The 16,138-nt window shown below is 49.0% G+C and overlaps 1 protein-coding gene across 1 annotated transcript in view; it reads right to left on the bottom strand.

Annotated features, from left to right (window-relative positions):
* GK5 (glycerol kinase 5) overlaps positions 1-12,339 on the bottom strand; it is a gene marked incomplete at both ends in the record, with an annotated part of 56,333 nt that extends 43,994 nt beyond the window's left edge. Inside the window, 3 exons of the mRNA XM_080696602.1 lie at positions 424-499; positions 3,581-3,674; positions 12,178-12,339. Of these exons, the coding sequence (XP_080552728.1) occupies positions 424-499; positions 3,581-3,674; positions 12,178-12,339 (332 nt within the window). The remainder of the gene's footprint in view (positions 1-423; positions 500-3,580; positions 3,675-12,177) is intronic.
* Positions 12,340-16,138: the final 3,799 nt, after the last annotated feature.

Below are 16,138 nucleotides of genomic sequence, written 5' to 3'. Positions count from 1 at the left end.
TCCCAAGTGCTGGGAATACAAGCGTGCGCCACCACGCCTGGCTTATTGTTTGTTTGTTTGTTTGTTTGTGGAACTGGGGTTCCTGGAAGCCCTTCTACCTCCGGGCTACACTCCCAGACCTCTTTTATATATTTATTTGGAAACACGATCCCTTAAGCCAACATGGCTGGCTTCAAACCTGTGCAATCCTCCTGTCTCCGCCTCCCAAGTACGCAGATTAGAAACATGTGCCACCACGCCCAGTTTATTGTTATTTTATATAAAGCAAAACCCAGATGCCATGCAGAAAGTGTGTGAGAAAGTAGGCCCATTTCATGCCTCTTAACCAAAGAGAACTGTTCTCAATTCACACATTTAAACCTCCCAGACAGGTCTGAACTGCACATGCCCAGCAAAGCGGTGCTCACCACACAATGCACTCACTTGTTCCACGTGATAAAAGTCGCCCTCTGCGTAGATATGCCAAGGCCGACAATCTGGTCCATCTGTACTCCTGCAGCTAGGAGTGAAGACAGATACACATGTTTAAAAGCTTGAAAATATAATACTATGGAGAAGAAAATATCCAATATAATCTTTAAGAAAAACACCTGAGTTGGGTGTGGCGGCTCAAGCCTGTGATCCCAATACTTGGGAAGCTGAGACAGGAGGATCACAGGCTTGAGGCTGGTCTCAGCTACTTAGAACCTGTTTGAAAGCAAAAAATGAAAAGGGCTGGATGTGTAGCTCAGAGGCAAAATGCTTCCGTGTTCAATCCTTAGTACCATGAAAAAGAAAGAAAGAAGAAAGAAAGAAAGAAAGAAAGAAAGAAAGAAAGAAAGAAAGAAGAAAAAAGGTAAATATCTAGGTTTATCCATTCACCTTTCCTTCCTTCTCCTCTGTGTGTGTGCGGGGGTGGGGGGGTACTAGGGATTAAACCCAGGGTCATTCTACCTCCAAGCTACAACCTCAGCTCTATTTTTTTAATTTTTCTTTTTTGTGGTACTGGGGGTGGAACCCAGGGGCTTTTCTACCTCCGGGCTATACTCCAGACCTATTTTATACTTTATTTGGAAACGGGGTCTCACTAAGTTGCTGAGAACCTCACTAAGTAGCTGAGGCTGGCTTCGAACCCGTGTGATCCTCCTATCTCAGCCTCCCAAGCGCGGGGATTACAAGCGTGCTCCACCACGCCCGGCCTTATTTACTTTTTTAATTTTGAAACAGGGTCTTGCTAGGTTAATGAGAGGCTAGCTATTTGCTAAGGCTGCCCTTGAACCTGCAATCTTCCTGTCTCAGCCTCCCTGAGTACTAGGATTACAGGCATGCACCACTAGGCCTGCTCGCTTTACCATTTTAATAAAACAATTGGAGCCAACAAAGTATTACTAAAGAAAGCCAGCCACGGTGGCATACCTTTATAATCCCAATATTTGGGTGGCTGAGACAGGAAGATTACAGGTTTGTGGCCAGCCTCAGCTACTTAGTGAGACCCTCCCTGTTTCAAAATAAAACAATAAAATAGAGATGGGATGTAGCTTGGAGGTAGATTGCCCCTGGGTTCCATCCCCAGTACCGCCAAAAAAAAAAAAAAAGCTTATATCATAATAAAATAAATGCTATTTTTATGCTTTAAATGTTAGAGAGAGGAAAAAAAAAAAACAAGTACTTAAAGTCACATTATATTTTCTTCCTGACAATGCAAGAATAAAAAAACCACAACAAGTAGGGTTTTGTTTTTGAGGTACTGGGGATGGAACCCAGAGGCATTCTACCCCTGAGCTACACCCCAGCCCTGCTTTCTCTCTCTCTCTCTCTCTCCCTCTCTCCCTCTCCCCCCCCCCCCTCTCTCTCTCTCTCTCTCTCTCTCTCTCTTTGAGACAGGGCCTCACTGAGTAGCTGAGGCTGCCTCGAACCCAGATCCTCCGGTCTCAGTCCCCCAAAGGCTGGGATGACAAGCAGCCAGCAAAACACTGCAAACTAAAAGCCTAAGAAGGAAAGCAATTTAGCCAGATAAGTGGAGTAAAGACATTACAGAATTCACAGGTCCTCTTCTGCAGAGTTCTTAAAGCGGCACCGAACACTTCTTTTGCGTATGTGTGCATATATACTGGGGACTGAACCCGGGGCATTCTATTCTGAGCCACACATCCAGCCCCATTTTATTATTTATTTTGAAACAAGGTCTTGATAAGTTGCTGAGACTGTCCTCAAACCTTTGATCCTCTTGTCTCAACCTCCCAAATACTAGGATTATAGGCGTGTGCCGCCATACTCAGCTAAAACAGTTAAAAACCCTCCTACAGGGCTAAGATTTAGTCTGGCATACTTGGGAGGCTGAGAGAGGAAAATCAAAGATTCCGGGACAGTCTCAAATAGTGAGACTCTCATCACCCTAGTGAGACCTCTCATCAATCTAGTTTCAAACTAGAAATTAAATAGGGCTGGGAGTGTAGCTCAGAGGTAGAATGCCCCTGGGTCCAATCTCTAATCCCCCCCCACACACACACACATGGGCTAAGATTTAAAACCTGGCATGGTGGTGCATGCCTGTAATCCCGGTATTTGGGAGGCTGAGATAGGAGGATGACAGGTTCAAGACCAGCCTCAGCACACAATGCAACTCTTATCAATCTAGAGAGACCTTGTTTCAAAATAAAAATAATGCTGAGCTGGGGGTGTGCCTTCAGGTTTAATCCTCAGTAACACACACACACCACCACCACCACCACCACCACCACCACCTAGATTTTAAGCTCAGAGGGGTAGCACACACCTGTAATCCCAGTACTTAGGAGCTGAGACAGGAGGATCACAGGCTGGAGGCCAATTTCAGCAATTCAGTGAGATGCTCAGTAAGGCCCTGTTTCAAAACCTAACAATAAAAGGGGTGGGGGTATAAGCTGGAGGTAGAATGCCCCTGAGTTAAATTCCCAGCACTGAGCCAGGCGTGGTGGCACACGCTTGTAATCCACGCTTGTAATCCCCATGCTTGGGAGGCTGAGACAGGAGGATTGTGCAGGTTCGAAGCCAGCCTGAGCTACTTAGTGAGGCTCTATGCAACTTAGTGAGACCCCGTTTCCAAATAAAATATAAAATAGGTCTGGGAGTGAAGCCCGGAGGTAGAAAGCCTCTGGGTTCCACCCCCAGTACCACCAAAAAAAAAAAAAAAAGAACTGAGATTTTAGACCATGGTGGTAGTTACAAGAACACACTGTAGCAAGTGACCTCACAGGAAAACAGAACACTTATTTAACTTGGTAGTGAACTACTCCAGGGAGCAGGAACTGTCTTGCTTGGTAACTTGGCGCAAACCCTCTGCTCTGCGCTCATCAGGAAGTCAACTCAGCACTAGCTACAGCCATCAGTGAAGGAGGGCGAGCGCCACCTCCATCCTAGCAGACAGCGCAAGGCGGAGCGGCCTTCCCTCCCCTGACAAAGTGGCTTGCTGTGGACTACTCAGGGCCCCGAAGAACATGGGAAAACCGCGACCCCGATGAAAACCATAACAGAAGGCCCCGAAGTTCACACCGCCCCAACGAAACATACTACCCACAAAATATACTGTAGAGGCGCTTTTGTTTTAAAAAAATCTTCTTACCTTTGACGGCATCTTTGATCACTGTGACAAACTGGGCCCAGAGAACGTCGGGATCGATTTCAACCCAGCCGATTTGAGGATACACATTTTCTACCTGTTTCAGAAAAGAGAAGATTGAGTCAAAATAACATCAGATCCAGTCTAGGGGCTGAGTCTTAAGACAACTGTCTAAAATAATGAATGTCATTTCAATTATCTGAGCAATTTTTATTGTCAAAATGGATGGGCTGAAGGCGTATTTCAGTGGTAGAGTGCAGGCTTAGTGTGCACAAGGCCCTCGTTCAATCCACAGCACTCCTGCTCAAAACTGAAAAACATACACGTATAAAATAAGAAAACTGTATACCAGCGCAAAAGCATCAAGAGAGCATGAGTTAACAAAAGATTTTAGGTTTATTTATTTATACTGGGGATTGAACCCAGGGGCATCTACCTCCAAGCTATACTCCCAGCCTGACTTTTTATTTCTTATTTAGAAAAAGGGTCTCACTACGTTATTGAGAGCTTTGCTAAGTTGCCGAGGCTGGCTTTGAACCTGCGATCCTCCTGTCTAAGCCTCCCAAGAACTGGGATTACAAACTGGGATTACAATATATATATATTTTTTGTTTTGTTTTGTTTCGGTGGTACTGGGGTTCCTGGAAGCCCTTCTACCTCCTGGCTACACTCCCAGACCTATTTTATATTTTTGAATCAGGGTCTCTTACGCCAGTGCGATCCTCCTGTCTCCGCCTCACAAGCGTGGGGATTACAAGCATGCGCCACCATGCCCGGCCCGAAAGCATGTTTTTTGAAATCATATTATTATTTATTATTTGGTACTGGAGATCGAAGCCATTGGTGTTCAACCTCTAAGTTATACCCCCAGCCTGCTTTTATTTTTTATTCTGAAACACGGTTTTGCTAACTTGTTGAGGCTAGACTTGAACCTGCGAGTCTCCTGTTTCGGCCGCCCAAGTACTGGGGTCACGGGTAGGCACCACCGTGCCTGCACTGAAGGCGTATAATAATAATAGGAAAAAAGCCGTTATTTAAAAAGCTGAGATGGGAGGATCGCAGGTTTGAGGACAGACAGCCACAGCAAGTAGTGAGTGTCTCATCAACCTAGCAAGACCCTATTTCAAAATAAAAATAAAATAGGGCTGGGGGTATACCTCAGAGGTAGAATACCCCGGGGTCAATCCCCAGTATCAAATAATAAACAACTTAAAAAAAAACCTGGCCGGGCGTGGTGGCGCACGCTTGTAATCCCCGCGCTAGGGAGGCAAAGACAGGAGGATCGCGCAGGTTCGAAGCCAGCCGCGCGCGCTGGCTTAGGAGACCCTGTTTCCAAATATAAAAATGTAAAAATAGGTCTGGGAGAGTAGCCCGGAGGTAGAAGGGCTTCCAGGAACCCCAGTACCACCACCAAAAAAAAAAAAAAAAAAAAAAAAAAAAAACCTGAAAATAAGGCCGGGTATGGTGGTGCACACCTGTAATCCCAGTACTTGGGGGGCTGAGGCAGGAGATCACAAGTTCGAGGCCAGCCTCAGCAACTTAGCCAGGCTCTTAGCAATTTAGCAAGACTTATTTCCAACTTAAAAAAGAAAAAAAAAGGCCTGGAGGTGTAGCTTGGTTTAGAATGCCCGGGCAACACAAACATACACACACCCCTCTGAAAATAAGTAACTGAGAAGAACTGAGTCCCAGCTTCAGACTGTGAAGGAACACGCTACGCTGTGTCTCCACTGCGTACAAATCTAAGCCTGGGCAGAACGCACGCGCGGCCTCTGTGGCTTCTGCGAAAGTGGACGGCAGCGGGTGCTCTGCAGAGGCCCAGGGCGGGGACGGGACTCAGTGGCCACACGCCCGCCCAGCACGCGTGAGGCCCTCGGTTCCACCCCCAGCACTGCAAAAAATATAATAATAATAATAATAATAATAATAATAATAATAATAAAGAACCACAATATGGGTGGTGAACGTCCCATTTTTCTTCTGGTATGCCCTGGTCTGGACTCAAAAGCTGGGAGAAGACACCTAACACTCAGAGGGAACCAAGCTGCCTTTTTCTTTTTCCACTTCTCTCCTGGGCTCACAGGCCTCCTGCGCCACCGTGGCAACAGTCGTCGTGGTGACTGGTGGTCCAGCCAGCGCCTACAACACCGAGGAGGTGAAATGTCCTCCCTGAGGTGGAGGCCACAGTCCCAAGAGGTGGGGAGCCCATGGCTGCGCAGCCCCACGCAGGTGGGCCTGGGAGAGCAAGGTAACAAAAGCCATGGCGTCCTTGCCCAGAGAGCGAAAGAGGCACTAACAAATATTTTTTTCTTTTTCTTTTTTTTGTGGTACTGGGAATTGAGCCTAGAGGCATTCTGCCTTTGAGCGACATCCCCAGTCCAATTTTATTCCATATATGGAAACAGGGTCTTGCTAAGATGAGAGTCTCACTGCTTGCTGAGACTGTCCTCGAACCTGTGATCCTCCTGTCTCAACCTCCCAAGTACAAGGGTGTGTGCCACCTCCAAGTGGTTTTTATGATCAGACCAGTTCAGACCCCCCTGTATCCCTGCTTCTCAGAATTCAAGCGCTTGAGGGCAAGAAGGGTGTCTCTTCTGGTCACTTCTTCCCTGGTACCTCCAAGGACCTAGGACTTCACAGGTGCTCAAATATAAAGGGCGAAGCCAGGCGTGGTGGCGCACGCTTGTAATCCCAGTGCTTGGGAGGCTGAGACAGGAGGATCGCGCAGGTTCGAAGCCAGCCTCAGCAACTCAGTGAGGCTCTCAGCAACTTAGTGAGACCCTGTTTCCAAATAAAGTCTAAAAAATAGGTCTGGGAGTATAGCCTGGAGGTAGAAAGCCCCTGGGTTCCACCCCCAGTACCGTCAAAAAAACAAAAATAAAGGGCGAGGACTGAGTGACTATATGACCACACTACCAAGGAAAGCCCAGGAGCAGAGCTTCCAAGGCCAAGCCCTGGAAATCAAGACACCTCTGAGTGCTGGGATGCCAGACAGCCCTGTACACAGACGGGCTCAACGTCTTGTGTGGATTTTTATTTATTTTTTATACTGGCAGTGGAACCCAAGGGCATTCTACCTCGGAGCTACACCCTTGGCCCTTTTTAGTATTTATTTTGAAATAGGATCTCGCTAAGTTACTAAGGTGCTGAGGCTGGCCTCAAGCCTGGGATCCTCCTGTCTCAGCCTCTCAAGGACTGGGATTACAAGCATGCGCCATCGCACCCCGCGGTCCAGTCTTTCTAAGGCTCCATAATTCTCCTCCTCAGCCAGACCAAAGGCTGTCTTTGTCTTTGTGTGGCAGAAGGAAGAGGTTCATGTGGAGAAGTTGAGCCGCAGTTCTGTACTTACAAATGCCAGCTGTGGCGGAGTGCCAGAGTGAGGCACGGAAAGATGAACAGATAACCAAGAGCAGCATGGAAGGGAAAGTTGTAACATGTAAGACATGGCCAAAACAAAGAACAAGAAACAGCGACAACACGGGGTCAGACAAAAGGGCGACGCGGTGATGTGGGAGAAGTGCTATCCCCAGTGAGCTCACGAGAAACAGATCGAGTCAAATCCATGCCATCCACGTAGCGTTTCCATCCTTTCCATGCGGGACTCTTCTGACGACAGGTGAGACGGTCCAACTACAACAAACACGTCCTGGTCCCACAACTCAATGTGGACGTGGCCGCTTTGAGCTCACAAACCTCCAGCCGTGACGGCTGGAGCTCCGGGATCACTCTATCCTTCTCTACCAAGCTGGGCAGCTTGTGCCGCCCCTGGGTCGGGCCATTTTCCATTGCTATAGCAAAATGCCCACGTTTGGGAAATATATAAGGGAAAGAATTGGAGGCAGATCACAGCTTCGGAGGCTGGAACCTCTGGTGAGGGCCCCTGGCGGCATCGTATCATGCAGCCTGTGAACAGTACCGCCGCAGGCGCACGTGCAAGAGGAGGGGCTCACAGACAGCCTTGCCTCAAGAAGGAAACGGTCCCCAGAGAACTGCCGCAATCCCTCCTGACAGCACCTTCAGTGACCTCAGACTTCCCCAGGCCCCACCGCTTCAAGGGCCCGCGGCCCGACGGCGCCACACTGGGGCCCTGAGAACACACCCCGACCATCTCCACACCGCGGCAATCGCCAAGCAGGCCGCGCGGTGCGATCTGTCCCTCTATGGGGAACGACCAAACCATAATCGGGCGCGGAATATACCCAAAGTTAAGAAGAAATGTCTTTGTGGATTAAAGATAACAGAAACGGGAAGCACCGGTGCGTCCACTCTAGGAAGGCGCAGAGTACTCGGCTGGCGGTGGCCGTGTCGCCATGCTCCTGGGAGCGGACCTTCTGTCCTGTTCCTCCAACCGTCACTTTATGGGTTCTCAAATGACACAGTGTTCCACTAGAGAACATACTCATTTTTCCCCATTTTAAAAATAAAATCAAGCATTCACATGTGGGACTTCCAACTCATAATATTCCTCTAGTATTTAACACCATTATTTAAGAGTCCATAAGAAAGCATATGTGTGTGTATTGCTAGGGATTGAACCCAGGGACATTCTACCTCTGAGCTACACTCCCAGCCCTTGTTATTTTTTTTTTTTATCATATTTCCCAAGTACTGAGATATAGGCCTGAGTCACTACATCTGGCTCCAAGTTTTCTAAATATGTATATATATAATATATATGTATATAGATATATATGTAAATTTTAAATTTAGTTTAGAAAACTAAAAATGTATTTCTGGTGTTAAACATTTAAAAAATGAATGCCGCCGGGCGTGGTGGCGCACGCTTGTAATCCCCGCGCTTGGGAGGCAGAGACAGGAGGATCGCGCAGGTTCGAAGCCAGCCGCGCGCTGGCTTAGGAGACCCTGTTTCCAAAATGAAAATGTAAAAAAATAGGTCTGGGAGTGTAGCCCAGAGGTAGAAGGGCTTCCAGGAACCCCAGTACCAGCAAAAAAAAAAAAAAAAAGAATGCCACAAGAAATAAAATTGAAGTCTTCTGAAAAAATTTCCTAACATAAGTGTTCATGTTTAGAATTTTATTTATTTATTGTGGTACTGGGGATTGAACTCATGGGCATTCTACCTGTAAGCTGCATCCCCCGCCCTATTGTATTGTTATTTTGAAACAGGGTCTCACTACGTTGATGAGTCTCACTACTGGTTGGGTCTGTCTTCAAACCTGTGATCCTCCTGTCTCCTCCTCCCCGAGTACTAGCTTTACAATGTGAGCCACCACGCCTGATTTAGAATTTCAATTTTCACCAGCACAGTCTATCTTATTTGTGTCTCTAAAAGGTGATCTCTTTTCAGTTTTTATTTGTTTTTCAAGTTATTTATTTGGCAACAGCAATCAAATCCTAAATGAGTAGGCTTTAGATTTTTATTAATATTCTATCCATCATTTTAGCATGGGTATGATTTTCCTTTAAGAAAACAGATACAATCAAGTTTTGTATCAAAGTCATAAAACCCAGGAACGGAATTCCTAACACTTTAATTAACTGTAATTCATTTATTTATTCTGTATCATGAAGTAATAAATCAGGTACTAAGTAGCAATGTTGACCAAGACCTTGTTCACAATGAACTCAAACTGTCTGCAGCTGGGCGTGGTGGGCACCCTTGTAATCCCAGCATTTGGGAGGCTGAGACCTGAGGATCCTGGTTCGCAGACAACCTCAGCTACTTAGTGAGGCCCTCTGCAACTCAGAGACTCGGTTTCAAAATAAAGATTAAAAAATAGGGCAGAGAGTATAGCTCAGAGGTCGAATGCCCCTGGGTTCCATCCCCAGACCCGAAAAAAACCCACAAAACTGTCTACAATAAAAAGCCAAAGCTTAGCCGGTCGTGGTGGCGCAGGCTTGGGAGGCTGAGACAGGAGGATTGCTCAGGTTCAAGGCCAGCCTCAGCTACGTAGTGAGGCTTTCAGCAACTTAGTGAGACCCTGTTTCCAAATAAAATATAAAAAAGGTCTGGGAGTATAGCCTGGAGATAGAAAGCCTCTGGGTTCCACCCCTAGTGCCACCAAAAAAAAAAAAAAAAAAAAAAAAAAAAAAGCCACAGCTTGATTTTTGTTTGTTTCTCAGTGCTAGAGACAGAACTTAAGCCTTGCACAAGCCTTGCACTAGGCAAACAAAGTAGTGGACACTTGTGATCCCAGTTCTTGGGAGATTAAGACAAGAAAATCGCAGCTTTGAGGTCAACCTTAGCAACTCAGTGAAACCCTGTCTCAAAATAAGAAATAAAATAGGGCTGAGGGTTTGGTTCAGAGGTAGAATGCCCCTGGGCTCAATCCCTAGGACTAGGAAAATTAAATAATAAAAGTGCTCTAGCCTGGCATGGTGGCGCACACTTGTAATCCCAGTGCTTAGGAGGCTGAGACAGGGGGATCACACAGGTTCAAAACCAGCCTCAGCTACTTAGTGAGGCTCTCAGCAACTTAGTGAGACCCTGTTTCCAAATAAAATATAAAATAGGTCTGGGAGTATAGCCCGGAGGTAGAAAGCCTCTGGGTTCCACCACAGTACGAAGAAGAAGAGTGTAGCTCATCCGCAGAATCCCCTGGGTTCAATCCCAGTACAACAACACACACATTAAAAAAAACTAATTGCCTTAGCTGTATGTGGTGGCAGCACCTTTAATCCCAGTACTTGGGAAGCTGAGACAGAGATCACAGGTTCAAGGACAGCCTCAGCAAGTAGTGAGACTCATCAATGTAGCAAGACCCTGTTTCAAAATAAAGATAAAATAGGGATGGGCATGTAGCTAGGAGGTAGAATGCCCCTGGACTCAATCCCCAGTACCACAAAAAAGAAAACAAAGACTACTGCCCTGCCCCCAAATTATACAGCAACAGTGAAACTGCATTTTCTAACAGTTTGTTTCTTCTTTTGGTTTTAAATACTCCCATTCCTTCCCCTCCCCTAAAATCACTGTTTAAAACAGAAGTGCTTTGTGTCTAGAATTATAAGGAAGAATGTAAAAAGTATCATTGTTTGTGATAAGGACCGCGGTGTCACTGAAGGACAGTGTGTGCCTTTAGATCTGTTCTTCCAGGTTCCGGTAGCCAGGGTGTGGGATGGTGGGCAGTGCTCCTGCAGAGCTGGAGGGAGAAGAAACCAGGGGGCTGCCAGCTCACTGTCCTGGGACCAAGAGGTGAATGAACATCTGCTGCTTACCCAAAGCAAACGCCCAATACCCTCACTACCACTTGCACCCTAGCTGCACTCCCCTGGGAAATTACAGCAATTTTGTTTTCTTTTTGTGGTACTGGGGGTGGAATCCAGGGGCCTTGTACCTCCAGGCTACATCCCCAGACCTATTTTATATTTTATGTGGAAACAAGGTCTAAGTTGCTGAGAGCCTAAGTAGCCAAAGCTGGCTTCGAACCTGTGCGATCCTCCTGTCTCAGCCTCCCAAGTACTGGGATTACAAGTGTGTGCCTGGCTCAATTACAGCACTTAAAACAAAAACAAAAACCACCCCCAAGAGAGTGGAAAGCAGGTGGGCATGGAGAAAAAAAGGAAGCCCAGTGCTGTTGGGAATGGTTTTTGTAACTCCTGGCTCCTGTCCTAACACTTGGGGATTGAGCCCAGGGGGAGCTCTACCTCCAAGCTACACCTCCAGCACTATTTTATTTTATTTAGTTGGAAACAGGTTGCTGAGGGTCCTGGTCAGCTGCTGAGGCTGACCTCCAATGTGGATCCTTCTCTCTCAGCCTCTCAAACAACTGGGATCACAGGTGTGTGCAACCACACCTCACTCTCTCCTAATATGTTTAGCATAAAAAGATGCCGGCATTAGAAAGAGCAAAAAGACCGCTATATTTAATAGATATTACTTTGGGTGCACTGACAGCTAGGTTTATTAAAATGAGGACAGATTATCAACTTGCTGGCCGTCACCCAGTACCATCGACAGCTCAAGGCTTTGCTAACAACCAAGCAAAAACTTCGATTTCTCAAACCAATACGATAAAAAGTTGCTTTTTATTTTTCCATTGGGAAGTGCGCCCAGGGGTGTTCGACCTCTGAGTTCCCCTCCCAGCCCCTTCTCGTCTGTCTGGAATCAGCGTCTCGCCGGGTCGCTGAGTCTCCTCAGTCTCGCTAAGCTGACGAGGAGGCTCTGGACTCACACCTCTGATCCTCCTTCCTGTCTTAGCCTCCCAAAGACTAGAATTCCAGGCATGAGCGCCACCCTCCCGCGTGGCTTAAAAAAAGATAATTTTCACTAAATCTCAAAGACGTAAAGACGAACAGGAACAGTAACGACAACACCGTTTGCACAAAAAAAAAAAAAAAAAAAAAAAGCGTGCCCAATACCTCGGATGGCCAAGGAAACCAGTTGCTCGCGCGAGGAGCCCGCCCTTTGGGGAGTAGTTAGCACAGGTGACAACGCGGGCAAACAGACAATACACGGGCGTCCTAGCAAGACCTGCAAAAGCGGGGGTAAAGGGCGCAGCAGGAGTCCCAGCGCGGCGGGGCCCCGCGGCCGCAACCCCGCTGCGGGACGCGGCGCCCGCGGGCCCGGCGGCGGGAAGGCCCGGCCGGGAGCAGGGGCCGCCGCCCGCCGCCCGCCGCCCGCCGCCGCCCGGCCCGGTCACCTTCTGCGCGCTGGAGCCGCGGACCCGCGCCGCCCGGTCATAGACGTGGCAGCGGATCACAGAGCTGCCCACGTCCAGCCCCAGCACGAGGCCGCCGCGGGCCGAGTCCGGCGCGCTCCGCTCCGGCCGCCGCGGGTCCGACCCCACCGGCAGCCCCGACATCCCGCGCCGCTCGCCGCCTCCCGAGCCGCGGGCTATAAACGCCGCCCGCGCCGCCGGGACCCAGCGCGCCCCGCCGGGCCGCCGCCCCCGCCGCGGCCACGCCCCCCGCGCCGCGCCCGCCCCGGCGCCGTGACGTCACACCGCGCCCGGAGGCCCCGCCCACGGCTCCGCGACGCCGCGCTCGCGCGCCCGGGCGCCACGCCCCTGCCGTGACGTCACGTCCGCGCGCCCGGCGCCGCGCGTCCTGAAAGCTCGGCCGGGCCGCGTGGTCCCTCCGCCCCGGCTCCTGCGCGCTCGGCCCTTGTTCTAATTGCGTCGCTGGTGATTCGGCGCCGCCCTCTAGCCCTAGTTACAGTCTAGGAATCGCTAAACAAAAACTCAGAGACGTGAAAGGGCACCTAAAATCCAGTCCGGCCCGGCGTGGTGGCGCACCCTTGTAATTTCAGCATTTGGGAGCCTGAGACAGGAGGATCGCGGTTCGCGGACAGCCTCGGCTACTTAGTGAGGCTCTCCAACTCAGAGAAGAGAGACCCTGTTTCAAAATAAAGAATAAAATTAGGGCTGGGGGTGTAGCGTGCGGGTAAAATGCCCCCAGGGTTCCATCCCCAGCACCACAATAAAATCCGGCCCAGAGCATACATAATAATATGTAATAAGTATTACATATTATTAATATATTAGTGTTGCAGGGGATAGGTTGGGGGGGGAAAGGTGTGTGATGTGAAATAACCCCACCACCACCACCAGACACACAGAGACAAACAGAAAAAAACCGTGGATTCTTGTCCTAAGCTAAGAATAAGTATTCATCACTTGGACAGCTGCTGCAGATTTAAAGAAGTTTATTAAAAAGATAGAAATATAGAGATAGTTACAGCCCTGTGCCGGAGCAGGCACAGGGGGCAATTCGAACGAAAATGCCAACGAACTCCAGTTTCCTGAATTTTTATCCTGTCTAAGTCCAGCAGGTCCCTTTGATTTTTGGAGATCATGTTACACCTTATCGCCAGCCCCGGCTCTGCTTCTGTTATCTCTCCAGCTGGGTTTATGGCCTGAAAGGGGGAGACATCTCTGTCTCCAAACACAGGCCCAGATTTATGGCCTGAGAGGGAGGCATCTCTGTCTTCAAACACAGGCTTTTACATTTCGTCTTTTCCCCCACAATGTGTTAAATTGTTCTTAGGAATGCAAGGACATGTTGGCTAACCCTGGCTTTCTTAGTAAAGACGATATGTTTCAAGGTTGGACATCTTTCCCAGGACTGATACATTAATACTTTTTAAACTCTCTTCCCAATACCAGTACATTAGTAGCAGTGTGGAGGCAGAGGAGACTCAGTTTGATCTCACCCTGCACTACCCTGTAACTGAATCCCCCTCCTTCTTTCTGTTTCTAGCGGTAAATCTAAAGTTTAACCTTGCTCCTGTAGGAAAAACTATGCTACTCCCAGCAGGAAGGAGATTTCTCCCTTCCCCCAACTGGGTTTATCTCTGCCTAAAATTCCTGTGTGGTGTCCCCTCGCCAACACATCCTAACCAGCGAATTCCGCTTCTGTAACCCGCTTGCCTCCCCCTTAGAAGCCCCCTACCTCGGGCAGTCTGCGCACCCCTCTGGTCTGCTTTTAGACTGAGGGCTCCCCCGCTGGCCAGCTAATAAAGGCTTCAACTGGCACATTTCCCTTGGGCTCTCGGGTCTCTCATTTCTCGCAAACTCTGCGTACAACACTGTAAGCCCAGTATTTGGGAGGCTGAGACAGGGGGATCTCAGGTTTGAGGTCAACCTCAGAAACTTGGCAAGACCCTGTTTCAAAATAAGAAATAAAAAGGGCTAGGGGCATAGCTTGGAGGTAAAATGCCTCTGGGTTCAACCTCCAGTGCCAAAAACAAAACAAAAACTCACTTTTTCTAGTGTTGTTTAAGCTTTTCAGCTCTTACACAACTTTGAGAACCGGATGAACATTGTTACCCCAAGAAGCAGCTTATACGGTACAGAACTACACATGCTCAGTGTGGGGTAAACGTAAGGTCTCATTAAAAATCCCCAGCTAGCCAGGAATGGTGGAGTATTCGGGAGTGTGAGACAGGAGGATTGCAGGTTTGAGGCCAGCCTCAGCAACTTAGTGAGACCCTGTTTCAAAAGAGAAGAGAAAACAGGGCTGGGGGTATAGCTCGGTGGGAAAATAACTCAGGGTTCAATTCTCAGTACCATTAAAGAAAAACTAAGAAGATAATGATAATAAAGGGCTGACGTGCAGCTCAGAGGTAGAATGTCCCTGGGTTCAAGTCCAGCACCTCACCCATCCTAAATCGGTTTCCCAAAGTGCCGACTGTTGAGAAGAGGCGTGGAGGCGCCAAGGGACACCGCGCTTCTCCCATGCTCTGTTCTCCGGCTCCCACCTCTCACCCCACTCTAGCCTCGGGAAATGAGTCTCTGGCCCACATGGCTCAGGGCTCAAAGGTTCCGCCTGTCCGCCGCCAATGGGTCAGGCCAGCCCACTGTTGTAGGTGCAGAGGCCGCCGCGCTCACCTGCTGGCCTTCGCCTTTGGCTGGCCAGGCTTCTCCGATTCCGGGCCTGGAAGCGGCCCAGGCTCTTTGCCCACGGCTGTGGCAGCAGGCCCAGGTTGCGGCTCAGTGGGCCGGCCGCCCACACTCTCAGGCAGCAGGTGGAGTTCCCGAGGGAGGCCGAGCAGGTCGCAGTCACTGAGCCCAAGGACCCGGATCCCCGCTTCCCCTAAGAAGGCCGAGGGATTGCTTGGAACACAGGACTTTCTTTTTCTGTCCCTGTCTGTCTCTCTGTCTCTCTCTCTCCTCGCTTTTGTACTAGAGATTGAACCCAGGAGCATTCTATCTCTGAGCTATACTCCAAACCCTTTTAATTAGAAACAGTGTCTCACTAAGTTGCTGAGGCTGGCCTTGAACCTGTGGTCCACCTGTTTCAGTCTCCTAAATACTAGGATTACAGGGGAACATAGGTCTCAAAACTTGCTGGGAAAGAAGCTCTCCCAAGTCTTCTTGCCAGTATCATCCTGGTCATTCTTCCTCCTCCTCCTCTTCCTCCTCCTCCTCATTACTATTATTATTACTACTGGCAGGAGGAGGAGGAGGAGGAGTACTGGGGATTGAACCCAGGGGCATTCTACCTTTGAATTACACTCCTAGACGTATTTTTTTTATTATTATTATTTTGCAACATGGTCTCACTAAGTTGCTGAGAGTGTCGCTAAAGTGCTGAGGCTGGCCTTAAACCTGCACTCCTTGTCTCAGCCTCCCAAGTACTGGTGTTACAGGCGTGTGCTCCCAGAGGTCCTTGTGGTCTGCAGGTGATTTTTAGGGGGACTCTGGCTACATCATGCTTGGGTGTCAGTTGTTACACAGTGAGTTTCCTCAGGGCAGGAGTCAGGCTTTAGTTACTTTTTTTTTCCTCCAAAGCCTAGAAGTATTCAGTGACTCAAAAAGCAAATTTGTTATGTCCAAGCCCCGAGCAGATCTCGTGTTCAGTCTGACTTGGCCACAGGTCACACGAAGCACGGAACCCATTTTAATCCTTCTGCTCCTCTGGACAGGTTGTGATTTGGCCCCGAGCCCAGCTGTCCGCCCTGTGCACGGCCCGGAGCTGAGTGGCTGGCCTGGATCCGCACCCTCGCGGACATCCCGCCGCCTCCTCGTTGTCCTGCTGTTATGAACCCAGTCTTGTTTTGGAGAGGGCTCCAGTTTCGCTCTCCTGACGTGACAGGGTCGAGAGCCTTCCTCTGAACCACATGAAACGTGACGTTAAAGAATCTTGAGCGTGGGCCCTACC

The sequence above is a fragment of the Muscardinus avellanarius genome (assembly GCF_963383645.1).
Source record: "Muscardinus avellanarius genome assembly, chromosome: 5".
NCBI lineage: Eukaryota > Metazoa > Chordata > Mammalia > Rodentia > Gliridae > Muscardinus > Muscardinus avellanarius.
This window is presented reverse-complemented; position numbering and strand designations above follow the sequence as displayed.